At 37.9% G+C, this 27,222-nt stretch overlaps 1 protein-coding gene across 4 annotated transcripts in view; it reads left to right on the top strand.

Annotated features, from left to right (window-relative positions):
* CBFB (core-binding factor subunit beta) overlaps positions 1 to 26,682 on the top strand; it is a gene marked incomplete at its 3' end in the record, with an annotated part of 63,225 nt that extends 36,543 nt beyond the window's left edge. The window contains exons 5-6 of one of the 4 annotated variants that reach the window (XM_082607350.1): positions 9,640 to 9,735; positions 24,436 to 26,682. In XM_082607350.1, the coding sequence (XP_082463476.1) occupies positions 9,640 to 9,735; positions 24,436 to 24,504 (165 nt within the window). Of the gene's footprint in view, positions 1 to 170; positions 6,659 to 9,639; positions 9,772 to 24,435 lie in introns of those variants that run through there. The other 3 variants (XM_082607351.1, XM_082607349.1, XM_082607348.1) reach the window with 3 other exon arrangements.
* Between the last annotated feature and the right edge of the window lie 540 nt (positions 26,683 to 27,222).

The following is a 27,222-nucleotide window of genomic DNA, read 5'->3' as shown; positions in this document are numbered from 1 at the left end:
TCCTACAGGGCTGTCTCCTGCCTACTGCCCAGCAGGGCCTTGACCAGATCTGGCTGCTCCTTGCCATCTGCCTCGCCTGCCGCCTCCTCGGGAGGCTTGGGTTGCCATCCTACCTGAAGCATGCAAGCACCGTGGCAGGTGGGTTCTTCAGCCTCTACCACTTCTTCCAGCTGCACATGGTTTGGGTCATGCTGCTCTGCCTTCTGTGCTACCTCGTGCTGTTCCTCTGCCGACATTCCTCCCATCGTGGAGTCTTCCTTTCCGTCACCATCCTCATCTACCTACTCATGGGTGAGATGCACATGGTGGACACTGTGACATGGCACAAGATGCGAGGGGCCCAGATGATTGTGGCCATGAAGGCAGTGTCTCTGGGCTTCGATTTGGACCGGGGCGAGGTGGGTGTAGTGCCCTCGCCTGTGGAGTTCATGGGCTACCTCTACTTTGTGGGCACTATCGTCTTTGGGCCCTGGATATCCTTCCACAGCTACCTACGGGCTGTCCAAGGCCTCCCGCTGAGCCGCCAGTGGCTGCAGAAGGTGGCCCAGAGCCTGGTGCTGGCCCTGCTGTGCCTTGTGCTGTCCACCTGTGTGGGCCCCTACCTCTTCCCCTACTTCATTCCCCTTGATGGTGACCACCTCCTTCACAAGTGGCTGCGAGCCTATGAGAGTGCTGTCTCCTTCCACTTCAGCAACTATTTTGTGGGCTTTCTATCTGAGGCCACAGCCACGTTGGCGGGGGCTGGCTTCACCGAGGAGAAGGATCACCTGGAATGGGACCTGACGGTCTCTAAGCCACTGAATGTGGAGCTGCCCCGGTCCATGGTGGAAGTTGTCACAAGCTGGAACCTGCCCATGTCTTGTTGGCTAAATAACTATGTTTTCAAGAATGCTCTCCACCTCGGGACCTTTTCAGCCGTGCTGGTCACCTATGCAACCAGCGCCCTCCTGCACGGCTTTAGCTTCCACCTGGCTGCGGTGCTGCTGTCCCTGGCATTTATCACTTATGTGGAGCACATCCTCCGAAAGCGCCTGGCTCGGATCCTCAGTGCCTGTGTCTTGTCGAAAAGGTGCCCACCAGACTGTTCACACCAGCATCGTTTGGGCCTGGGGGTGCGAGCCTTAAACGTGCTCTTTGGGGCCCTGGCCATCTTCCACCTGGCCTACCTGGGCTCCCTGTTTGACGTTGATGTGGACGATACCACAGAGGAGCAGGGCTACAGCATGGCATACACTGTCCACAAGTGGTCAGAGCTCAGCTGGGCCAGTCACTGGGTCACTTTTGGATGCTGGATCTTTTACCATCTCATAGGCTGAGGCACGTCTGTAGACCCTCACAGCTCCCTCAAGAACCCTCCTCTGGGTGCCAACTCTGATGGGGGATGAGGGAAGGCCCTCTCTCTAATTTTTTTTTTTTTTCCCTGCGGTACGCAGGCCTCTCACTGTTGTGGCCTCTCCCGTTGTGGAGCACAGGCTCTGGACACGCAGGCTCAGCGGCCACGGCTCATGGGCCCAGCTGCTCCGCGGCATGTGGGATCTTCCCGGACCAGGGCACGAACCCGTTGTCCCCTGTATCGGCAGGCGGACTGTCAACCACTGTGCCACCAGGGAAGTCCTAATTTTTGACCCTCTTTTTTGACCCTCTCTCCATTCTTGACCCCCCCCACCCAGTACCCTTACACACACACACACACACACACACACACGCACGCACGCACACACACGCACTTCCATCCATGGGCCTCCCCGCCTTCCTTGTCTCTTTTTATATATAGTTTGTTGTTATCAAATAAAGTTAGGAAGTATTTTTTTAAAAGTAAGTATAGAAAGGCTCATGTTCTCATAATATTGATGAATTCTGAAGAGATTGAGACCCAAATTTTGGTCCTGGTTTGGGGAAAGTTTTTCCTTCAGTGGTTCTAAATTGCACTGGATTACCACTATGTGCTTAGTGAGGAGCTTGGCAGATTCTCTCTCCAAAAAGCAGTGATTAAACTTAACAAAATTGTAAACAAACAAAAACCCATTTAAGGTCTCTGGAAATTAGCCAAAGGACATATATTGAGAGGCATTTATTCAAACAAAGCTAGTGAATTTCAGTAAGAACAGTGATAATGTGGCAGTTTAGTCAGGAGCTGCTCCCATCTCCCTTAGCTCTGTGGTTCCTCAAGTTCTACCCTGGGCAGGCAGGACAAGCCATGAGGACTGGCAGCTCTGCTGTCCTGTCAGAGGGAGCTGACTTTATTTAGAGTAGCATTTGGAAAAATACATGTCCAAGGCTGTTATTGAAAACAATAGCAGTCTCTGTGGCAAACAATTGGAGAAAGCTAATGTTTCAGGAAGCAACAAAATGGCAGACTAGCCAGAAGTTTAACAGGGAAATCTAGGGAAAGAGATAGCTAAAGTAAGCCTTATTGAGATCACACTTAACCTCTCATGGTCCAAAAGGCTGTGTACATGTGCAAGGCTACACCTGTTCAAGAGAGGACAGAGAGAGCCCTTGAAAGCTGCTAGTCCCTGGCTGAATACAGGGTAGACTGATAAACTCCTTGCACTTTGAAAGTAAGCCACACACAGATCCCATGGCAAAGGATTAGAAGCCTTCTGACTCAAGGTGTTTAAGCAAAACCTCTGACCAATCATTGGCTGACCACTAGGTTATGCTGACCCAGGGGCAACCCCCTAGAAAGCAAGGCTTAAAAAGAAAAAAACTAAGCAGTGACATCAGAGGCTGCACACTGCTGGGGAAACAGACTCCACACAACTAGGCAAGTCACTAAGTAGACAAACAAAAAACAGCAACAACAAGCTGGAGGCAGGGGTCAGAAGTCAGAGTTGCTACAGCATATTATCTAAAATATCCAATTTTAACAGGAAATTATAAGACATGCAAATAAGCACAAAAGTGTGACTGATAACTCAGGGGAAAAAGCAGGCAGTAGATACTCTGCCTCAAATGATGGTTCTTAGTGACAAAAGACCTAAAAGCAATTCTTTTTCAGTGTGTTCAAAGAACTAAAGGAAAATTTCTTCCTTTAAAGAATTGAAGGACAATTATGACAGTGACTCATGAAAGACAGAATATTAATAAAGAGATCTAAATTTTTAAAAAGAATTAAGTAGAAATTCTAGAATTGAAAAGTACAATAACGGAAATGAAAAATTCACAGACTCAACAGATTTAAGCTGGCAGAAGAATTAGTGAACTTGAACATAGATTAATAGAGATTATCCAGTCTCAAGAACAGAAAGAAGAAAGAACAAAGAAAAATGAACAGTATCAGAGATTGTAGGACACCAGCACGCAGACCAACATATATGTAATGGAAGTCCTAGGTGGTAAGGAGAGAAAGAAAGGGGCAGAAAATATATTTTAAGAAATAATGGCTGAAAACTTCTAAGTTTGATGAAAAATACTCATCTCCATGTCTAAGAAGTTTAATGAACTCCAAGTAGGGTAAACAGAAAGAAATCCACAACTAGGTACCTCATAGCCAAACTGTTGAAAAACAAAGAGAATCTTAAAAGCAGCAAGAAATAGGCCTCATTACATACAAGGGAGCCACAATAAGATTAAGAGCTGACTTGTCTTTTGAAATTATGGAGGCCAGAAGATAGTGTGATGACATATTCAGAATGCTGAAAGAACATGTCAGAGTATCTGATTATTAGCAGGTGTTAATTTTTTCAGTTGTTTAATATTAATACTCTTAATAAAGTTAAAATAATGGCAAGAATAAAAAGCTCTCTTTTTGTTATTTGTTATTCCCATTTTGTTCACCATATATAGAAATATAGGAATTTTCTTCTTAAGAGATCAAAAAATTAAACCTTCCTAGTAAAAAATTCAGGTTCAAAGTTAAAATTCTTAAGAAAGAATCTCTGCTACCTTGATTTCCACAGGGATAAGGAATACCCAATTCCTTCAGAAAAATAGTAAATAATTGGCAGTTTAGAGGGCTGTTTCTGTAAGCAGATTGAATTTATGTAAGGGTGAATTTCAGATTGAGTTGACTTCTAAAACTGAAATATTTTGTTAAAGTGATAGGTAAAAATTTAAAGTTTAGCCCACAGTATTTTCCATACTGAGAATTTCCCTGCTTTGTTGCCCTGGTCCACAAATTGGGCTTTATCACTATAAAGTAAGTACCATCTGTTGTCATAGTAAACTAATATAATAATAGGTCTTACATAATATAAAAATTTTAAAGCAGGGGATACCAACCATTCAGTCAACTGTCAGCACTTCTCTGACGCTTTCCCCATCCCCCAGTCTTCTGGAAGATAGTAAATGTAAAGAGGCAATGAAGTATAGAAGTTAGGAGTAGGCGCTTCATGGTCATGTAATTGTGATTCCTGGCCCCACCACTTACCAGCTATTGTAGACGGCATGTTTGTGTTCCCCCAAAATTCATATTTTGAAGCCCCAACTTCCAATATGACTGTATTTGGAGATAGGACCTTTACGGGGTCTGTTAAGGTTAAATGAGTCCTAAGAGTGGGGCCCTGGTATGATAGGATTAGTGTCCTGATAAGACATGCACAAGGGAGCTAAGCTTGCTCAATCTCTCTCTCTGCCATGTGAGAACAAAATTCCCCAGTAGATGCTCAGGTACCTGGTAGGCTAAGAGATAAACAGAGGATAGTCACAATTACATTTTTTAAAATTAAATTGTATCAGTATTTCAACTGAAATATTTTCATAGGTATTGTCTTTTTGCCTTTGTTCAGAGTACCTTTGACAAACGTTGGCAAGGATGCAGAACAACAGTTGGTGTGGTGTTTGATTACATAAAGTTGACACAACACTTGGCAATAAATACTAAAACTGCACATGTGTATACCTATGATCCAGCAGTTCTGTCCTGAGGCATGGTATGCAATGGGAACGAATACATACATATTCATCAAAAGATAGGTACTAGGACATTGTAGTGGCATTACTGGTTAATAGCCAGAAACTATAAACTGCCCAAATGCCCACTAACAGTCAAATGGATAAATTGCATGTTCATAAAGAGAAATACAATGAAAATGAAAAACTACAACTAGCATACCAATATGGGTAAATTTCACAAATACATTGAGTGTATTAGAAAAGCACATGGTATATGAATCCATTTATATAAAAGTACAAAAATAGGTAAAACTAATAACACATGTTGTTAAAAGGAAGGATAGTGGTTTATCCTTGGGAGAGGAGGGTAGTTCCTGGAATGGAGGAGAAGATGGCCTCTGAGATGCTGGTGCTGTTCTGTCTCTTCATATGGCTTTTAGTTACATGGAAAGTTCAGTTTCTGAAGATTCATCAAGGTATCTTTTAGGACAGTGCTGTCCAGTAGAATTGAAATGTGAGCCACATTATGTAAATTAAAATTTTTTTAAAGCCACATTTAAAAAGGTTTGAAAATTATTAATTTTTATATTTTATTTATCCCAGTATATCCAAAATATTATCATTTGAACATAAAATCAATATAAATATTTATTGGGATATTTACCTGTTTTGGTAACAAGTATTTGAAATCCAGTGTGTATTTTCCACTTACAGACTCAAATTAACAACATTTCAAGTATGCAGTAGTCACACGTGGCTAGTGGCTACAGTATTGGACAACACAGCCTTAAGATATGTGTACTTTTTTGTATGTGTAAATAGTTCAATAAAATGTTATAAAAGTTTCCCACAAATGAAGATATTTCTGAGTATAATTGTATAAACTCAAAATTGAATCATGTTTGCTGATTATACTTTCATTTCTTTATTTTCTGTAATTTGTAGGATAAATTTCAGTGTTGTCTTTATATGTTCGATTTTCAATAATTGCAATTCTCTAAAAGCTTGAAAAACTGAAAAATTTGGTGCTTCACTATTGAATACTTTAATCAGAGATTTCCAACTAATTTTGAACAAAATATAACTGAGGACTCATTTACAAAAAAACAAAAGATAAGTGCCATTTTAGGAACTAGGTTGATTTCATAGAAGTTCTTAAAAGGCTCAAATTTCTAAAATCCAAAGTGCCTGTATAATGTCATGTGAATTTATTTGTATTCAGCATCAACTTTGTCACAGAAATTTTATAGTTCAGTCACTTTATGGATACATAAATATATTTGTAATTTATGCAACTCTAATGTCTAAGTGATTGGTAGAATACCTCACTACTTTGGATAAGAATTGTTTGGATAACAATTATGAATTTCATGTGTACCACAACTAATTACTAGTAAATTTCTATTTCATAGTTTTAAAAATTCACTAAGAATGTTATTTTTTATACAGTGTTTAAATGTTTGCTCCACCGACATGTGTATTTGTATTATCAGTTTAAGAACCAATAATTTATCTTCATTTTTGTACTTTTTAAATTAGCAGTCCCAAAAATATGTTTCACCTTCAATATAGTGACCTTCCAAAAGTTCTATTTTGATTCTATAATATGATTAGAAAAATTGAACCGTATTGGGTTGAACAGATTTTCTATTTGAAGTACCTAATGACACTGATGTAAAACTGGTATCCTTTAGCTTTTTGCAGGGTTTTTCTGTCAGCAAAGCCAACATATGAACAGCTTTGCTTTTTGTATGTTGACGAGAATGTGAGTGAAAATTTAGAAGAGTCGTTTGATTTAAATAAAAAGTTATGTTTTACAGAATGGTGTTAAATGTACCGTTTGCAGCTGCACATGTTAAATTGTCGCCTTTGAAGTATATGTTGATGCTTCTTCAGCAGATTTATTTCTTTTGGTTTTCATGTGATCAGTGATATCATTTTGGTCCCCACAGAGAATAGGAAATGTTGTTATTTTGTACAAATTATGCATTCATCATCAGCTTTCTTGGAAGCGAGTTTGATTCTTAATTTTTCATAAAATATATACTTCTGTTTTTTAAATTCATTACACAGAAAGGTAAGTATTACCAAACTGTAAAATAAATATAGTTGTAGATTTAGCAACACAATAAAGACAAAATCAGTGTAGCAAGAATGGTTAAGAATAGTCTGTATATATGCTCTATGAGAGCACTGCTAGGTCATTATTTACCACATGGGTTTCACAAACACCCAGCCACCTTTTATGGTGACCCCACCTGACTACTTTGTGCAGACTGTGGACTAACAGGCTAGTATAACAAGTAGCTGGTGGGGACTGGAGTGCTGAAAGCCTCCCACCACCTGAGTCTGGGTAGGGTTATTTGTCCCTATCCATTTGAGCACACTTTATGGGTGAGTGTATAGTTTTATCAGTAAGTACTCTTTATGCTGTCCTTGAAAGGGATGTGTTACTTAAGTTCGCAACAGGAAAGGATCAGGATAACACTGGATCACTGATCATCTTTCGGATTTAACCATTTAAAGTGCAGACTCTGTTCATTGCACATACATTTCACATCTTACTAGAAAAGACCAAGATAGAAGCTGGAATTATAGAGTAGAGAGCTACCAAATCTCTCTTAGCTTATTTTACTACAAATATTAGTAATAATACTTTTTTAAATTTTAATAAGGTAAAAATCTATGATCATTGCTAGAATACACATTAGTGGCTAATAACTTCCTTAGGGAGTTAGATTACATCTTGTGTTATATGCTCTCATTTCATCTTGTAATCCTTTACTATACTCAGTCACAACTGATAATTATATATTGATTTTTGTAATTATTTGTTCATTGTCCACCTGCCCCTCTAGACCAGAAACTATAAGGAAGAGCACCATTTGCTCCCACACATTGTATGCATGGCACCCAGCACAGTGACTTGGGCATAATAAAGACTCACGGAATATTTGTGGAATAAATCAAAAAGTGGATGAATGCACAGGACAGAAGGGATATCCTGTTATCAGCAGACCTGTCCTGGTTGATATCTAATCAAATAAGAGAAAGTCCTTGGCATTTGGGAGCAGTGTTCTTTTGCAGGTGCCTGTGGCTTATGTAGTACATTCTGAGAATACAGTTGCTATTTATAGTAATGTTTAGTCACTTGTAAACTTTACATGTTCACAAATGCTTATAAAATAATAGCATTTATTGAATGTTGTCAGGTAGTGCACTTAAGCATTTTTATATGTTATATCATTTAATCTTGAGACGTAAGTATTACTACTACGTGCATTTTACATGTGACTTTACTGAGACTTAGAAAACGAAATACCTTGCCCTGGGTCGCAGAGCTAGTAGATGCAACATAAGAATGGAGACTTGATCACACCTTTCACTTTTGTTTAAGTTATAGACCTTGTGTCAGTGAAAATTGCAAGTATCAAACAACCCTACTAACAGCCAAATAAAGGATTTATCACACAGAATAAGATATCAACAGTATGCAGTTCAGACATTTATATTATCAGGAGCTGTGGGTCTTTTCATTTTCCTGCTGTACTATGCTCAGTGTGTGGCAACATCCCCAGTATTATGTTTGCAAGATGGTTGCTGTATCTCTGGTCATTGCATCGGTTCCCAAGAAGAAGGAAAGGTGACATGTCTCTCAAATGACTTTCTCAGAAGGCCCATTCATTGACTTGCACTTCTATATCATTGGCTAGAACATAGTTACCTGGCCACCCCTTGCTGTAATGAAACTAGGACAGTGAATATTGATGACTTTTTTGGCATTGTTTTTGATATTTTAGTTTCTTCAAGTGTGCCATTGAAAATCCTAGTGTTGAGAAGTGCGTGACTGCAAATCACACACTTGAGCATCCTGTGCAGTAGACAGCGAGGGAGTTTTAAGTTGGGGAATATTGTGGTCAGATTGTGCTTTAGAAGGCACGCTCTGATGGCTGTGTTTTGGCTTGGGGGATGACAGAATGGAAACAGGAAGAGACTTTGCAGTAGTTTGGGTGAGAGATCTTAGGTTCCTGAACTAGGAAAATGTAGGAGTGAAAAGGAGCCTAAAGATTCAAAAAATAGGAGGTCAGATGGATAGGATTTGGTGGTTGATTGGCTCTATGGAGACGGGGAGAGTGAAGTGTCAAAGGCAGCTCCGGTTCTTGGCCGAAATGAGTGAGTAGTGCCACCATCCAGACTAAAGAAGTGTAAAGGGAAAGTTTAAATTGGTTACCTTTTAGACACAAGAAGTCTGAAGTATCTGGGTTTCCTTCAGATCTTTATCCATTAGTTGGGAAAGGATTAGGATTTGTTACATGTTACAAATAAATTTTTCTTGATAATATCCCTTGGAATTTTCTTTTTGTTGTCTAGAAGTTTCTAACATTTGTACAGTCGATTCTGTTAATATTCTCTTTTATATTTCTGGCTTTAGAATCATACTTAGAGCACCTGGCCTGTCTTATCCCCACACTGTAGAAGTATTTAATAATTTCTTTTTCCTTATACTTCTATGTTTTAAATATTGACTTGATCAGAATTTTACTTTACTGAAGAGGATGAGGTAAGGACAGAAAGGGAAGAGCATTTTCAGTTGTTAGAATATAACTGAACACGATTACTATTTCCAAGGTGTTATAATAGAACATGAAAATACTGACGTTTTCTTTAAGAAGTTTCTCTTTTTTTATGGCTTTGATGTTTTGAGAAATACTCTGCTGTTTATTCCTTTCAAAAAAGACACCCCCCAATTTTTTTTATTATAAATCAAAATTAAACTATCTGTTTCATATATTCTTATGACAGCAGGAGGATGCATTAGCACAACAGGCCTTTGAAGAGGCCCGGAGAAGGACACGTGAATTTGAAGATAGAGACAGGTCTCATCGGGAGGAAATGGAGGTGAGAGTTTCACAGCTGCTGGCAGTAACTGGTTAGTACTTTCCCCCAAACTCTCAGGCTCTATTTGTGATGTTTGTGCATAATGATTTTAAATAGTTTAGTAGTTCAATGTCTTTCATTTTTTAAAAGTTGTACCCTGTGACTTTGTGTTTATTAAATGTAATTGCTATAAAGAAAGTCTTAATTTTAAGGTTGTACATGAATTCCTCATTTATTGGTCCTCAAAAAAAATATTGGGCTTCCCTGGTGGCACAGTGGTTAAGAGTCCGCCTGCCATGCAGGGGAAACGGGTTCGTGCCCCAGTCCGGGAAGATCCCACATGCTGCGGAGCGGCTGGGCCCGTGAGCCATGGCCGCTGGGCCTGCGCATCCGGAGCCTGTGCTCCGCAACGGGAGAGGCCACAACAGTGAGAGGCCCACATACCGCAAAAAAAAAAAAAAAAAAAAATTTACTATCGTGTATATTTTCTATTAATTGATTGATCCAAATATCTTACCTCTTTTTTCTTAATTATCTTTCAGATTATTTGTAAAAATTACCTTATGTTATCATAGGATACATATTTTTAGAACATTATTAAAACTCTCTGGGAGTAACATTATTTCCCACTTTTCTATAAATATTTGTCTTGATTTTGTAACATTATAATTTTCAGTCATTTGTATAGTCTCTTCACTAGAGGAAAATTTATTTTCAAAGTACTCAAAGAATGGAATTAACCTAGACTGTATTTCTTTTAACCTTTTTATGGTAAAGTACACACCAAATCTACATAAAAAAATATGTAGCTTAATTATTAGAATGCTAATAACACCCTTATAACCATCCAGGTAAAAAAAAATAAAAATGTGACAGTTACCCCAGTAGCCCCCTCCATGTGTACATCTAATTATGACCTTTTCCCTCCCTTCAAAAGTAATGATTTTCTCAATTTTTATAGTAATCACTTCCTTGTGTCTTTTTATAGTTTTATTATCCATGTCTACTTCAGTCTTAAACACTCAAATTTAGTCTTGTCCAGTGTTTAAATTTGATATGACTATCAACGAAATAGAATAATTTCCAAGCATTAAAAAGAGTTCTGGAGATTGGTTGCACAACAGTGTGAATGTGCTTACTTAACACTACTGAACTGTACACTTAAAGGTGGTTAAGATGGTAATTTTTATGTTTGTAATTTTTCCACGTTAAAAAAATTTTTTAAGTCATTGTTACATAGTAGAGAAAATGTTTTTTCATTCACTAAATTATATGTACACTATTTAAATGTAAAAGTGTGTGTACACAAAGACAGTGGTTAAGAGCCCAGACTCTAGAGCCTGATGGCAAGATCTGAATCTGGCTCTGGCACCTTGTCACCTCTGACAAATTATTTCACCTTTCTGTGGCTGAGTTTCCTCATCTATAAAATAGGGCTAATTGTGCCTATCTCATAGGGTCATTGTAAGGATTAAATGAGTAAATACATGTGAAAGCACTTTTAGAGAATGTGGCACTGACTAGGTGTCAGCTGATATTATTGGTATTATTTCATATATATGTTAAAATATTTTTTAAAAAATAAGTGAAAAAAAATCAAGCCTACTTAGTGGTTAGTGTATGAAATAAAATTATTATCTTTTAATGGTTGATATTTCCCTTTGCAATGAGTGAATTGATTTAATAGGCTGATAGCAACTGATGATGTCCCCAAGAATACTTTCTAGCTAGGGGAAGGAACAGGAGGGATATAATGCAATACATTTTTTTCTTTGAAGCTTTTTACTTTTTTTTTTTCCTTTGGCCGCACCATGCGGCATGTGCAATCTTAGTTCCCCAATGAGGGATCGCACCCGTGCCCACTGCAGTGGAAGCGTGAAGTCTTAACCACTGGACCTCCAGGGAAGTCCCTGAAGCGTTTACAGTTCTTGTGATCAAACTTCCCATGGCATTTTCTTTGAGAATCCTGTATCTGTAATAGTAAGAAGTTTTCGAATGTGTAATATGCATTTGTTATCTTATACTTCTGAACCTTCTTGCTCATGCTGTTCGTTCCCTGACTGAGAATTTAACTTTTCTACCCATTCAAGGCCCAACTTAAATGTTATCTGTCAATCCCTTCTCCAATCTTCTTCATCATAATTAGCCCTTCTACTTTGTCGTTTCCAGAGCACTTCTCATTTCTATCATTGTTCTTATTGAACAGGATGTTAAAACAATTATAAAGTTGTCTGTACTCCACCGTAGTGTGATCACCAGTGAAGTGGGGCCCCTGATTTTTTGACCTCCACATTACCCACCACAGTGTTTTGTACATTGCATTTAGTTGTCAAATGGACAGCTTCAAAAAATACCTCCTGGGCTTCCCTGGTGGCTCAGTGGTTGAGAGTCCGCCTGCCGATGCAGGGGACACGGGTTCATGCCCCGGTCCGGGAAGAGGCCCGTGAGCCATGGCTGCTGAGCCTGCGCGTCCGGAGTCTGTGCTCCGCAGTGGGAGAGGCCACAACATTGAGAGGCCCGCGTAACACTAACACACACACACACACACACACACACACAGTCTCTCTCTCTCTCTCTCTCTCTCTCTCTCTCTCTCTCTCTCTCTCTCTCTCTCTCTGTCTCTCTCTCCTACTCTGCCTGTCTGAAAACTAGAGCCTGTACGTTACAGTAGAATAATACATGTTAATGGTCTCCGGAAAGATGTTTAAATCTTTATAATTTGTTGGTTTATATTAACTAGGTAATTTATTAAGTAATGAACTCCAACTGTGTTGTGCTAGATTCTGCATTAGGGACTAGGAAATATATAGATGAAAATGCATGGTTTCTGTCCTTGAACATCTGTCAGTCTTGAGGGGAAAATAGATGTATAAACAGATCCTTGCAGTCTGCTTTAGCAGCACCTGTACTTCAGGGGGAACAGTGGCGGTGCAGAGGAAGGAGCACTTACATCTGCCTCTGCCTGGGGGTTTCACAGGAGAATATACTTGCAGGGATTTGAAGGAAGAATGTGAGTTTGCCAGCTACACAAGCTGGGGAAAGCATTCTGGACAGAAGGAACCGTGTATGCAAAGGAGTGAAGGAAAAAAAGACATTGTCATGTCAGAGAACATGATTGGTCAGTCTTTCTAGAGCAAGCTAACATGGTTTTACATGAATATAAGAATTGTTTTATAAAAAGTGCTGTTCAGCCACATTATATTTGAAGAATAACTATTTGACAACTAATGGAACAATTAGGAGTTTTTTTATATGATTTGCTTTAAATAAAATTCTAGATTAGTTGAGGCTAAGAATTATCTTCTCTAAAATGTTAATTTGATTATTATAAATAATGTTACTTGAAGAAAAACATTTTGGTGTGTCAGTTTATATGTGCTTATGTTTGTATTTGTGTATGAACAAAAATATAGTCTGGTGATAGAGGTGTCAGATAATTTGTTGCTCAGATAGATTGTTTCTAGTGAGTTTTATGTCAGTGATTGAGCACATGGGCTTTGTAGTCAGGCGTAGTTGAGATTCCTGGTCCATTCATTGCTAACCTCTCTTAAGTGCGTTTTCTCGTAGAAATTGTTGTGAGAATGAAATGGGAAAGTGCTTATAAGGCACTTAGTATGGCGCTTGATATGTGTATGCCTTCAGTAAATAATAGCTCTAAAGTTCTTTCGCACTAAAAGCCCTACCACAGTGCTGGTTCAAGTTAACTGAATTATCTGGCTACCAAGAACATTGTTTCAGTTCTCTAAAGTGTATCAGGGCCCTTTCCCTGCATTATGACCTAGAGCATAGGGAAAATGGTTAGATTTTCATCAGTGATTTAAGATCCATAGTCCCTTATGGCAGTAATTTTAAAAGTTCTCGTAGAGAACTGTTATCTGGAAAATTGGGCTGGAATCTGACCTCAGAGCTTGCACTGGCAGTCTCTTAGGGGAGTTTTGGGTATGCATGTCTTTTGGCACTGTGTGCATGTGTATTTTGCTTCTCTTTAAAAAAAAAAAAAATCATGACAGATTCCTGATGTCAGCTTATTTCTTGTCGTTTACCTCCTTTTTCCTAAAAGGGGAACTTTGGGGGTGAATGTTGCATTTTTTCCCCTGTAATTCAAACATCTATAAGGGGATCTTACAAAATATAATTGAACATTCTTTTTATTTGTTTTTAATTTTGTTTTTTTAAAAGTAACAATTTTATAAAAAATGATTTTCTTACACTCACCTGGGTAAAATTCTTACTATATTTGAAGAAACTGAGACTCTGAGAAAATTTAATTGACTTGCTCTCTTTTGAAATAGTTGGTTAATGAAAGGGGAGGGTGAAGACTTAAACCATCTTCCTAAGCAGAAGTTCTCCACATATACAGCCCAGCACTGGGAAAAGAATTTCCACATCACCCATAAAGATGATTAAGTTGAAAAGTAAAATCTGCCAGAACCAGAAGAAGTTAGAAACCATTTTGCCTGGAAAAGAAAAAACTGAGGAAGAAAAGAATAATAATGGTTCTCGTGGGTGGTCCTGATGACTGACTAAAGACAAGGGCCAAGGAGCAGTGGTAACTCTTGGGTGGCAGTAACCCAGTAAATGGTCCTTGGAGGCTTAAGATCCTGGCAGCACAGAGGCTTACGGATGTCCTACCCCTGTTTGGGTAACCTCTGAGGCCTCTAGCCCTGACATGCTAAACTTGTAACAGTGGTGCTCGTGAACATTTAATGTGTGTATCTGATTAAGGTTACTCACAGTGGGAAGCAGAACTCCAAGTGGTTTTGGTTTTCCCCAGTGTCTTTTAACCTGAAATCAGTTCTAAAACTCCTTGAGTGATTACTTTTCATTGTTTATCTTTTATACCTTTTGAATTTTGTATCATGTGCATCTGTTACCTATCAAGAAGAGAAAAATTGTTGCTAGTGTTAACACAGAATGATGAAAACAGAAGATTCTAGAACTTGCTATCTGTTTTCTCTGACGTATAGGCAGTTTTTAAAAATGTAAAATCCTGTCTTCGTTTGAAATTTATACAGAACCTTAATGTATAAAATAGCTTAAAGGGGCACTGCTCTGGGTGAAGCAGGAGTAGGGATTATTCTGGTCCCCCTCTAGAGTCCCTGGAATGTGTTCAGGAAACCCAGTAAGTGGCAGAATGTAACTTGAGAACCTTTGAGGTAGTAGATGAGGATGAGGCTTCTAATAAATTGCCCTGGTTTTGAGTCCTAGCTCTACTTGTTGCCATGTGGCATTGGGAAAGTTGCTTATCCTCTTGACCCTCATCTGTAAAATGGAGCTAACACCCTACCTCCCAGGGTGCTGCCTAACTCAGTATCTGACATTTAAAATGGAATTCATTGGAAGCTAGTTCCTTCATCCTCTCTTTTTTCTTTTTGTGGTACGCGGGCCTCTCCCTGCTGTGGCCTCTCCCATTGTGGAGCACAGGCTCCAGACACGCAGGCTCAGCGGCGATGGCTCACGGGCCCAGCCGCTCCGTGGCATGTGGGATCTTCCCGGACCGGGGCATGAACCTGTGTCCCCTGCACTGGCAGGCGGACTCTCAACCACTGCGCCACCAGGGAAGCCCCATCCTCTCTTTCTATGCACCTTGGCTCACAACGTATCTGGAGTGGCAATAAAGGCAGGCATATCCTAACTGTAGACTCTGAAAGTCAAAGATATGTTGCCAAGCTATTTTATATCCTGGTGTTTGTTTCTTTCTTTCTTTGTTTTTTAACAATAGTAAAGGATCTTGAACTTTTCTGGCTTCTCTTGGGGTTGGATAGTGACAAGGAGGGGGTACAAAGAGGGAACTTCCCACGTTTGGTGATATTATATTTCTTGATCTGGAGGCTAGTTACATGGGTGTGTTCATTTCCTGAAAATTCATCACTCATATATATGATTTGTACACTCTTCTGTACTTTAATAAAAAGTAGACTTTAAAAAAAAAAATAATCACAGACATTTCTTCTGTAAAGTGCCTGCCTGCCCATTGATATCTGTTGCCACATAGAAGTGGCCCAGTGCCTTTCTACCCGAGAATCTTACCATTATTTAAAACTGTTGACCTGTTATCCATGGCAGTCCTTCAGGTTACACATCTCTATAAGTGTAATTCCAGTACCTTACTTTGGGATTTTGTGAAGGAAGATAGAGGCTAATAAGGTGTAGACTGAGTGCTTTCGTCATAAATAAGTTGGAAAGATACCTCTGTCATCTGTTATAGCAGCTCATACACACTCTTGGTGTGTCTAGGGACCACCTTCAGCTTCATTGGCCTCTGAACCTAAAACCCTGATACAGTACTGCTGGCTCTGAATTCAGCTGCAAGGTGACAGGGTGCTGAAAGAGATTTCCTCTCTGTCATTACCTAGAAAATGCTTTCATTTGGTTAGGTTATAAAAGCGTTAGCAAATAAATTGTTATCTTTAATGTCAGAGAATGGGTAAATAATTATTGCTTATTCTGCTATAGGCAGTTTTAAAAGTAAAGCTCAGTAAATCATATGAGAATTTTATGTGGAGACTATTTGGAAATAAAAACAAGCGGAAGACTGTGGTTTTTATATTTGTGTTTTGTATGTTTTTGGAGCCTTTGATTCTGTGTGGTCCAAGAAAAAAAATCACAGCCTCTATTTATTTTAAATTCCCACAGACTTCAGTTTTCATATCACTTAACTCTACCGACACTTACTTTTATGTAAGGACAAATGAACATAAATGTCTGTCTCTTCTGGGCCTTCCTGAGGCGTGTTTTAGGTATAGGCAGTAGATGAAAGTGAACCGAGAATATGAACTCAGACTAAGAATGAGAATCGAAAAAAAAAAAAGAATGAGAGGGCTTCCCTGGTGGTGCAGTGGTTAAGAATCCGCCTACCAATGCAGGGGACACGGGTTCGAGCCCTGGTCCAGGAAGATCCCGCATGCCGCGGAGCAACTAAGCCCGTGTGCTACAACTCCTGAGCCCGCATGCCACAACTACTGAAGCCTGTGCACCTAGAGCCCTTGCACTGCAACGAGAGAAGCCACCAAAATGAGAAGCCCGCGCACTGCAATGAAGAGTAGCCCCTGCTCGCCACAACTAGAGAAAGCCAGTGCGGAGCAATGAAGACCCAACTCAGCTAAAAATAAATAAATAAATAAATTTATAAAAAAAGAAAATCCTATTAAAATATAAAATTTTAAAACAAAACGAAAAAGAATGAGAATCAGAAGAGGATTAACGAGGACAAGGATTCTAGGTCTGCTGCTCCCATACTAAGAGAAAAACAAGGTCTTGGTTTGGTCTCTATCATAAGAGATGTAGGTTTTATTAAAACTTATTTTGTTTTAACTTTATTTTAGCCTGTAAAAGTTACTCTTATCTGCAGGATGCAGATTTTTTTAACATTTGAAAAGTTCATACAGATAAATTGGGAAGTTATGAGCAGCTTTGTTGTGATAGCAACAGCATGAATGCATACTATGTGCCAGGCAGTATATGCTGCAATATTTGTTTTACACTTGATTCTTAAGTGCTCTTATAAGATGTATCTCAATTTTGAGGAACTGAGGCTGAAAGAGGATAAGAAGCTTGTATAAGCTCACATTGCTAACTTGGTAGAGCCACCCTAATCCAAGCCTGGAAATGTCAGTTATTTCCACTATCTCTTTTATTTTAAAATGCCACCTTATATTTAAAGTTTTCCTGAAGTTGTATACTTTGTAAGAACTGTATTTTTTGATGTGCCTGTTAGACCAGCTCTTGCAGTCTACTTATCTGACAGGTGTTTATGATTGTCTGCTCACCTTGTTTTTACGATTTTAATGAGTTTGGAGAAATTGCATTTCTTTCTCTCATATTAGGACTTAAAATTTCTACTTTGTGTCTCTTCCAGCCTTAGCAGTCAGGAGAAATAGCAGTGACTTAGGAGGCTGACATTAATGCTAATTGGAAGTTAAAGGTTCGTCCTTTTAGAGTTGTGAGTTCGTGTTCTCACTGCCACCACCTAACTCTGAAACCTTGGAGGAATCATTTAACATTCTTGGTCTCGGGCCTATCATCTGTAATGTGAGAGTTGAACTGGATCTCTGTAAAGTACTGTGCTGCTCTAAAATTCTGTCATGCCATGTTCTGACTTTTAGCCAAGTGTCAAACAAAGTGATTTGCACATTATCTGGATACAGTATACACTCAATAAATTGGATTTCTTTTTAGTTATTAGGGCATTTTCTCATGAAGAGTTTTCTGCAGTTTGATGATCTTGATAATAAAAGAATGGAAATCAACCAGGTTTTATTCATTTTCATTTGGGTAGCCCTGCTCTTGGCTACTTCTGCACAGCCCAGACCAGTAGGGAAAGCTCCAGTATCCGGTGAATATTTTTTGTCTCTTCATTTTGAACACATCCTATGACTGCCATCTAGAAACCGGATTTGCCATGTTTCTGGGTGATGGTATACTGAAAGAAAGAAGATAGGAGCGATTGGTGGTGAGGGGTCTGTAGTAAAATTTCTAGATTTTAATACTTACAAATATTAAAAACAGATTTGTATTCTGAACAGGCTCATGGGTGTCTGCTTTATATTAAAACCCTATTCTGAAATAACTGTTAATAAAAAGTTAAAATCAAGGGCCTATGTGGATTGACTGGGGAGAAAGAAACTAGAAATTACGGACTTTATGTTTTTAGAATAATCAAGTTCAGAGAGTTTCTTTGCCATCATCTAGTCTAGTTTGTTACTCACAGAATTCATTCGAAAACATCCAACCTCCATTAGAAAACTGCTACAGTAGAAGGCACTGCTTCCCAAGGCAGCGCATCCAGTTGTTGAATTCCAGTCCTGTGGAAGCTATTTCATTAACGTAAATGTTTCTGTATTTGTCTCCTTCATATAACAGCCCATACATCTTCCTCCCTAGCATTAAATTTCCTCCCAGTCTCCCAGCTCTCTCATTCTTCCCTCTTCTGCTCTCATTCATACTCTTTCAGACTTCCCTTATTTTTTTTATCTTTGATTCTCCTTCATAGTGTCTTCGTTTACATCTTCCTCATTCCTTCTTTACAATGTAAATAGAAACGAAAAACACAAGTAAATAGCAAAACAACTTTTCTTTCCATGCTTTTACCAAAAATATATTTTAAACAAATAAACCCATGGCAACCTCTGCACAGCCCTGACCAGTAGGGAGACCTCCACCTGCTGATGACTGTTTTGTTGTCACTCATTTGGAGTCATCCCATTATTAAAATAATTTGAAAATTACTCTTATCCCAAGACAAAAGCTGAAATATTCTTTTCACAAAGTATTACTGGTAGGTTAGTAGTAATTTATAAATGTATAATTAGGATTGATTTTTCTCAGTGTTTCTTCATTGCTCAGCCCCTTTCTAACCTTCATTGACTGAAACCAGATGCTTATATCACCATCTCTTGTTTTGCAGAATTGATCAGTCCTTACATTACATTTAACATTGATTCTGTATGGAACATAAATTGTTTTCCTAATGCATATGCATTCCATAGCTCTTTCAGTCTGTACCCATACAGCATAACATTAACCTGACTAGTTAAATGAAAGGAATGTGCTAAAATTTAGTCAGCATGCAGTCTGCTAATAAATAGTTAAGATTTGCTAGAGAAATATATCACAGTTTATAAGAAAGATCAGGGAAGTTAGTGTTGGGTTTTATATGATTTTTTTGAAAGTGAATAAAGCTGTGTCATTTCTGTCTAAACAACATTAACCCTCTTGAGAAATGATGATGTAACTGGAGCTTCTGACTAAACATGATTTTACAGTACAGGTGTGACTCGTTAAGCTGTTTCTTTGAAGGTCAAGGATGCTCTTTCTCTAATTGTTTTAGATCTTAACCATTGAAATCAGAACATTTCTATTTTTGGTTAAATTTGTTTCCAAAAACTGACAGATAATGGACAATCAGTTGGTGATAATAATACATAATTCCATTTAGCTAAGGATTGCACCAGGTAATTGCAGTTAGTCCCAGTTGCTGGCATATAACAGAGGTGGCTAAAACAAGATCCACATGAACGATGATGGTGGCTTGGACTAGGGTAAGAATGGTAGAGGTAGTCAGAAGTGGTCAGATTCAGGGGCTTCCCTGGTGGCGCAGTGGTTGAGAGTCCGCCTGCCGATGCAGGGGACACGGGTTCGTGCCCCGATCCCGGAAGATCCCACATGCCGCGGAGCGGCTGGGCCCGCGAGCCATGGCCGCGGAGCCTGTGTGTCCGGAGCCTGTGCTCCGCAACGGGAGAGGCCACAGCAGTGAGAGGCCCGCGTACAGCAAAAAAAAAAAAAAAGAAGTGGTCAGATTCAGGACATATTTAAATGTAGAGATGTCAGAATTTGCTGTTGGGTGTGAGAGATGTTAAGGGGTTTTTGCCCTTAATAACTGGTAAAATGGAGTAGCCTTTATCTAACATAGGAAAACTGTTGCTGAGGGAACTAGGTTCTGTATACAAACAGATGTTTGCTTGACTGACGTTTGTAGTCACTAGAGAACACTTATAAAAGAAAGATGCATTGGAATTTGTGAAAGAGACTGAAAGTAAATATTATGTGTGGATTAAAGGGGGGCACTATGTTATTTTAAAACTTTATATTAGCAGAGAGTGTCATGCACAGTATATTAGTTCTTAGATGTTCTCTATTAAGTAATTTGCCATAGTTTAAACAGAAATGTTTATTCTACAGTGAAACTTGAAATCCTCAATGTTTATGATTGTCAAGCCTCTTAGTTGTTAAGTATTGTTGTAAAGATACTTCTGAATATATAAGTGCACCAAGGATTCTAATATACTTCCGTTGTTGCTTTTGAGACAATACTTTATCCATAGTAATTCTGAATTTTATTTCTTGAGATAGAGATTCCTAGTTAAATCCAGTTGGCAGAGATGGAATTCAGTGAGAGATGAAATTCAGTATTACATTTTTCAGTCATATAATTTATAGGCCATATACTTCTGTGTGACTCAGTTTCTTTATCTGTAAAATGGATAAACAATAGCACCTATGTTATAGGTAGTTGGCAGGGATTAAATTGGTTCGTCCATGGAAATTGCTTAGAACAGTGCCCAGCATATAGTTGGTGCTCAATAAATGTCAGCTATTTTTTTTAATTTTTATTTACTCATTTATATATATTTTATTGAAGTATAGTTGATTTTTTTGCTATTATTGGTGTTAAATTTATTTTTTAAATGTCTTAATATAAAATATAACTTGTTTATTGGAAAAAATAACATTTGGTAACTATCAGTTTCCTAATCTGGTATTGGAATTCCTTTGTTAACTTTTTTTTTTTCTGGTTGTCTCACAATAATTTTTTTTTGGGGGGAGTATAATTGCTTTACAATGTTGCATTAGTTTCTGCTGCACAGCAAAGTGAATCAGCCATATGCATACACACATCCCCTCCCTCCTGTACCTCCTTTCCTGCCACCATGCCACCCAACTAGGCCATCAAAGAGCACCGAGCTGAGCTCCCTGTGCTATACAGCAGGTTCCCACCAGCTATCTGTTTTACACCTGGTAGTGTATTTATGTCAAACCTAATCTCCCAATTCATCCCACCTTCCCCTTCCCACCCTGTGTCCACACATCCGTTCTCTACACCTGCCTCTCTATTCCTGCCCTGCAAATAGGTTCATCTGTACCATTTTTCTAGATTCCACATATATGCATTAATATATGATATTTGTTTTTCTCTTTCTGTCTTGCTTCACTCTGTATGACAGACCCTAGGTCCATCCACATCTCTACAAATGACCCAATTTCATTTCTTTTTATGGCTGAGTAATATTCCATTGTATCTATGTACCACATCTTCTTTATCCATTCATCTGTTGGTGGACATTTAGTTTGTTTCCATGTCCTGGCTATTATAAATAGTGCTGCAATGAACATTGGGGTATATGTGTCTTTTTTTTTTTTTTTTTTTCACTGTGTTGGGTCTTCATTGCTGCACGCGGGCTTTCTCTAGTTGTGGCGAGCAGGGGCTACTCTTCGTTGCGGTGCGCGGGCTTCTCATTGCGGTGGCTTCTCTTGTTGCAGAGCACAGGCTCTAGGTTTGCGGGCTTCAGTAGTTGTGGCACACGAGCTCAGTAGTTGTGGCCCACGGGCTCTAGAGCACAGGCTTAGTAGTTGTGGCGCACAGGCTTAGTTGCTACACAGCATGTGGGATCTTCTTCTCGAACCCGTGTCCCCTGCATGGGCAGGCAGATTCTTAACCACTGCGCCACCAGGGAAGCCCTATATGTGTCTTTTTGAATTATGGTTTTCTCTGGGTATATGTCCAGTAGTGGGATTGCTGGGTCATATGATAATTCTATTTTTAGCTTTTTAAGGAACCAACATACTGTTCTCCACAGTGGCTGTATCAATTTACATTCCCACCAACAGTGCAAGAGGGTTCCCTTTTCTCTGCACCCTCTCTAGCATTTATTGTTTGTAGATTTTCTGATGATGGCCATTCTGACTGGTGTGAGGTGTTACCTCATTGTAGTTTTGATTTGCATTTCTCTAATAATTAGTGCTGGTGAGCATCTTTTCATTGTCTCTTGCCCATCTGTATGTCTTCTTTGCTGAAATGTCTGTTTAGCTCTTCTGCCCATTTTTTGATTGGGTTGTTTGTTTTTTTGATATTGAGATACATGAGCTGTTTGTATATTTTGGAGATTAATCCTTTGTTGCTTCGTTTGCAAATATTTTCTCCCATCCTGTGGATTGTCTTTTGTCTTGTTTATGGTTTCCTTTGCTGTGCAAAAGCTTTTAAGTTTAATTAGGTCCAATTCACTTATTTTTGTTTTTATTTTCATTACACTAGTCAGTGGGTCATAAAAGATCTTGCTGTGATTTATGTCAAAGGGTGTTTTTTCCTATGTTTTCCTCTAAGAGTTTTAGTGTCTGGTCTTACATTTAGGACTTTAATCCATTTTGAGTTTATTTTTGTGTATGGTGTTAGGGAGTGTTCTAATTTCCTCAAAATACTAGCAAACAGAATCCAACAACACATTAAAAAGATTATACAACATGATCAAGTGGGATTTATCCCAGGGATGCAAGGATTCTTCAGTATACACAAAACAATCAATGTGATACACCATATTAACAAATTAAAGAATAAAAACCATATGATCATCTCAATAGATGCAGAAAAAGCTTTTGACAAAATTCAACACCGATTTATGTTAAAAACTCTCCAGAAAGTGGGCATAGAGGGAACCTACCTCAACATAATAAAGGCCATAGATGACAAACCCACAGCAAACATCATTCTCAATGGTGAAAAACTGAAAGCTTTTCCTCTAAAATCAGGAACAAGACAAGGATACCCACTCTCACCACTATTATTCAACGTAGTATTGGAAGTCCTAGCCACAGCAATCAGAGAAGAAAAAGAAATAAAAGGAATACAAATTGGAAAAGAGGAAATAAAACTGTCACTGTTTGCTGATGACATGATACTATACATAGAAAATCCTAAAGATGCCATCAGAAAACTACTAGAACTAATCAATGAGTTTGGTAAGGTTGCAGGATACAAAATTAATGCACAGAAATCTCTGGCATTCCTATCCACTAACAACAAAAGATCAGAAAGAGAAATTAAGGAAACAGTCCCATTTACCATCACAACAAAAAGGATAAAATACCTAGGAATAAACCTACCTGAGGAGACAAAAGACCTGTACTCAGAAAACTATAGAACACTGATGAAAGAAATCAAAGATGACATAAACAGGTGGAGAAATATACCATGCTCCTGGATTGGAATAATCAATATTGTGAAAATGACTATACTACCCAAAGCAATCTACAGGTTCAGTGCAGTCCCTATCAAGTTACCAATGTCATTTTCCACAGAATTAGAACAAAAAATTATACAATTTATATGGAAACACAAAAGACCCCAAATAGCCAAAGCAATCTTGAGAAAGAAAAATGGAGTTGGAGGAATCAGGCTCCCCAACTTCAGACTATACCACAAAGCTTCAGTAATCAAGACAATATATGGTACTGGCACAAAAACAGAAATATGGATCAATGGTACAGGTAAGAAAGCCCAGAGGTAAACCCACACACCTGTGGTCACCTAATCTATGACAGAGGAGGCAAGAATATACAATGGAGACAAGACAGCCTCTTCAATAAATGGTGCTGGGAAAACTGGACAAGTACATGCAGAAGTACAGTTGATTTACAATGTGTTAATTTCAGGTATACAGCACAGTGATTCAGATATATATATATGTATGTATGTATATGTATACTTTTCCCTTATAGGTTATTACAAAATACTGAGTATAGTTCCCTGTGCTATACAGTAGGTTCTTGTTTGTTATCTGTTTTATATATAGTAGTGTGTAAAATGTCAGCTAGTATTAAAAGGGAAAATGGGAAAGTGTGCTTCTAAGGTGATTGGATCATGTGTTCAAGTTAAACCTTTTATTCCCAAAGCTATAAATGTAGGTTTGTTGCTCTTTTATCCACAGTACATATTTTGATAATGCTCTTTTGAATATAATGAGATTTTTTATTCTTGGTTTTTCAGGAAACTTTAACAAAATATTTCATACATAATCTAAATTGTTCTTTTTCTTCTTACATGTGGAGATACTGGCTGAAAATTTTTTTAATTGCAAACTTTTCTTATGTGCTACTGTAACATTTATTTGTTAGCACTTTGATTTTCAAAACACGTTTTAACCCTAAATTATGATTTTGTCTTTGCAGGCAAGAAGACAACAAGACCCTAGTCCTGGATCCAGTTTAGGTGGTGGTGATGACCTCAAACTTCGCTAATTAGTGGCACAAAAGATGTGCCCCCCCATCTTTACATATTCATTTCTAGTCTGCAGAAATAATTGATTAAAAGACCAGAAACTGTGATAACTGGAGGTACTACGGTCTATTTCTCAACCTTAGGCAGTAACAAGACATCACAACTGCCATGGTTTTGCACTATGATATAATACCTGCATTTCTAATTTTGTATGCATGTAGCCAGTAATTATTTGAAATTTTCCTCTATGCAAGCTGACCTTGTTGACATTATTTTAGTGAGTTGAAACTATCCACTTTTAAAGCTCTTTTTTTCCACCATTTTAATTTAAAAGTTCATGTCATTTTAGAACAGGTCAAGAAATTAAAATTTTTATCAGAGGGTTTTTTCCCCTAATCAGTTGCTCTATTTTTTTTTTTTTTTTTAGATGTGTTGGTTATACAGCTTCATTTTAGATAAATGTTCTTGGTTTTTTTGTTTTGTTTCCCCTGTTTCCTTCTGTGTTTTTATAGTCTATGGCATTTTAAAACTGCTGATGGTTTGCATTATTTACAAGCTAAAAACCTAGTAGCATAGAGCTGTCTGCCACACCTTCTAACACAAAGTTTACAGTTGTTAAAGTTGCAGTATCCTTTTAAATGTTGATAATCAGCTCCTTTTCTTTCCTGTTTAAACATAAAAAATTTTAATTGGTATTAACTCTGGTCTGCCCCAGATCTGTTTTAGACTCCGTTCTGTATTCATGAGTTTGTGTGGAGATATTCTCCATAGATGATAATATTCTACTGAAATGCCTAAAGAAGTCACAGGCTGGCTTCTGTTTTATTCAGGGATTTTTTTTTTAAGTCAATCAGAAAAGGGATACTGGAGCTTCTTCATGTATGTAACAGCATATTAAACTGGAGACAGTGATGAATCAGCTACAAAGGTAATGTATTAAAATCATGTTTAAGATAGCTGCTTTTATGTGTATTTTATAATGCATGCTTTTGTAAAAACAATTCTGGGTGATGAAAGATTAGTCTTAGAGAGAAAATGTACATCTGAGCAGAGGATACATTTTCTTCCATTAATTATTCTGGAAAAAAATTCACAGGTTATATATATGGTATTTTCCAAAAGGACTATTAATAGAACCTTTTGAGATGAATTAGTATAAGAATATTTTTAAAATAGGCTCACTATCAAATTGATTGCAACTTTTTTTTTTTAATACAAGACTGGAAAAAAAGTGCTAAGTCATTTGGCACCTCCTTACAAATATTTTTCATGGTCACATTCGTTAAATGTTACTACATTTGTGAATTTTTGCAAAAATGTATTTTATCAAAATAGAATGGCATTATTTTAAAGAGTTTGAAAAACTGACTTGGTCAATTCAGAAAATGAACTGAAGTCTGAATAAGGTCATTGCATTTAAAACATATATGTATACTTGACTGATAAGGGAGGTGTGACTTTCATTGTATATAGGTCTTATAATTCATAAAATATCCTGTATCTCAGAATAAAAATATTTGTTATATATTTGAAGTCATGCATGGTAAAGGAGTGTGTTTAAATTGTTATAAACAATAATGCATCATAAAAGACCATGCTGATCTTGTGTAACTAAGTACTATGAATGAATTTGGTTGGTATTTGGTGTTGTGCAGCTCACATGTTTACACACTCAGTGCCCTAATCTCCCCTGAGGGAATCACCTTTTAAGTGGTCCTTACAGTGCTGTTTTAAGGTTACTTTATCACAGAGCTCCTTGGTTTTTGACTTCTGCACTTAAATTTTTTCTTTTCTAATAACATGATGATGGCACATTTTTCTCTATTGTTTCTAGCTAAGGGCTTTCAGTCCACCAGTAACTAAGATCAAATGTTATTAAATGTTCATGTTGCCATCCTTCTGTACATACTGTCATTTAGCATTGTGCTGCTTCCATCTGTCTTAATGCTGGCATTAAGATCATGAGCCCTTTTTCTCCAAAAGTGCAGGCTTTGAAAACAGCTTTTTTTTAAGTTATTGGTACAATTTGATATTTTTCCATAATCTATATTTAAACAAAATTACATCATTGCATCATCTTTTCTAAATTCATCCTCATTAAAACTTGCCTTAAGCCACCAGATTGCTTTTGTCACCATTAGCCATATTGTGTGTTTGTATGTTTAATTTACTTTCACAATAAACTTCTGTGTAGTGAACTTCTGGCTTTTGGCTCTTTATTAACATAATCCAACAATTTCTGTTCTGGTGTTCATTATGACATAAAGGTTGATTTTGTTTCTGAGCTGTTCTTGCATTCTGCTTTTTAACCTTAAAATAAAAATCACCACCAACAGCAGTGGCATCTAGTGGTCATATCTGTTAATTCCAAAGAAAACCTTTAATGTATATAACACAAAGAATACTAATTTCCCAGTGTATATTATAGTTTTCAAAAAATCTGCCTTGATTTACCCATCCTATGAGGTATGACTATAGAGTAGTGACCTTGGAGGGAAGGAAGAATTCCAAAAATTACACATCCAAATAACTACCATCTTTCAAACTATTCATTTTAGGAATATGCACTCAATTTGATTGTGCTGGTGTCATTTCAGACATTCTTAGGACTTTCCTTGGCATTTTCCTACATCAGAAAATTAAGCCTTTTACTCTAGAAGTATGTCCTAAGCTTGATCCATAAGGAAAAATTTACTTATTCACTACCAGACTTATTGCAAATAACAAATACCTTTAAA

Source organism: Mesoplodon mirus (genome assembly GCF_964341445.2).
Source record: "Mesoplodon mirus genome assembly, chromosome: 19".
Taxonomy (NCBI): Eukaryota; Metazoa; Chordata; class Mammalia; order Artiodactyla; family Ziphiidae; genus Mesoplodon; species Mesoplodon mirus.
The sequence above is the reverse complement of the archived record's forward strand: the minus strand, read 5'-3'. Positions and strand labels throughout refer to the sequence as shown.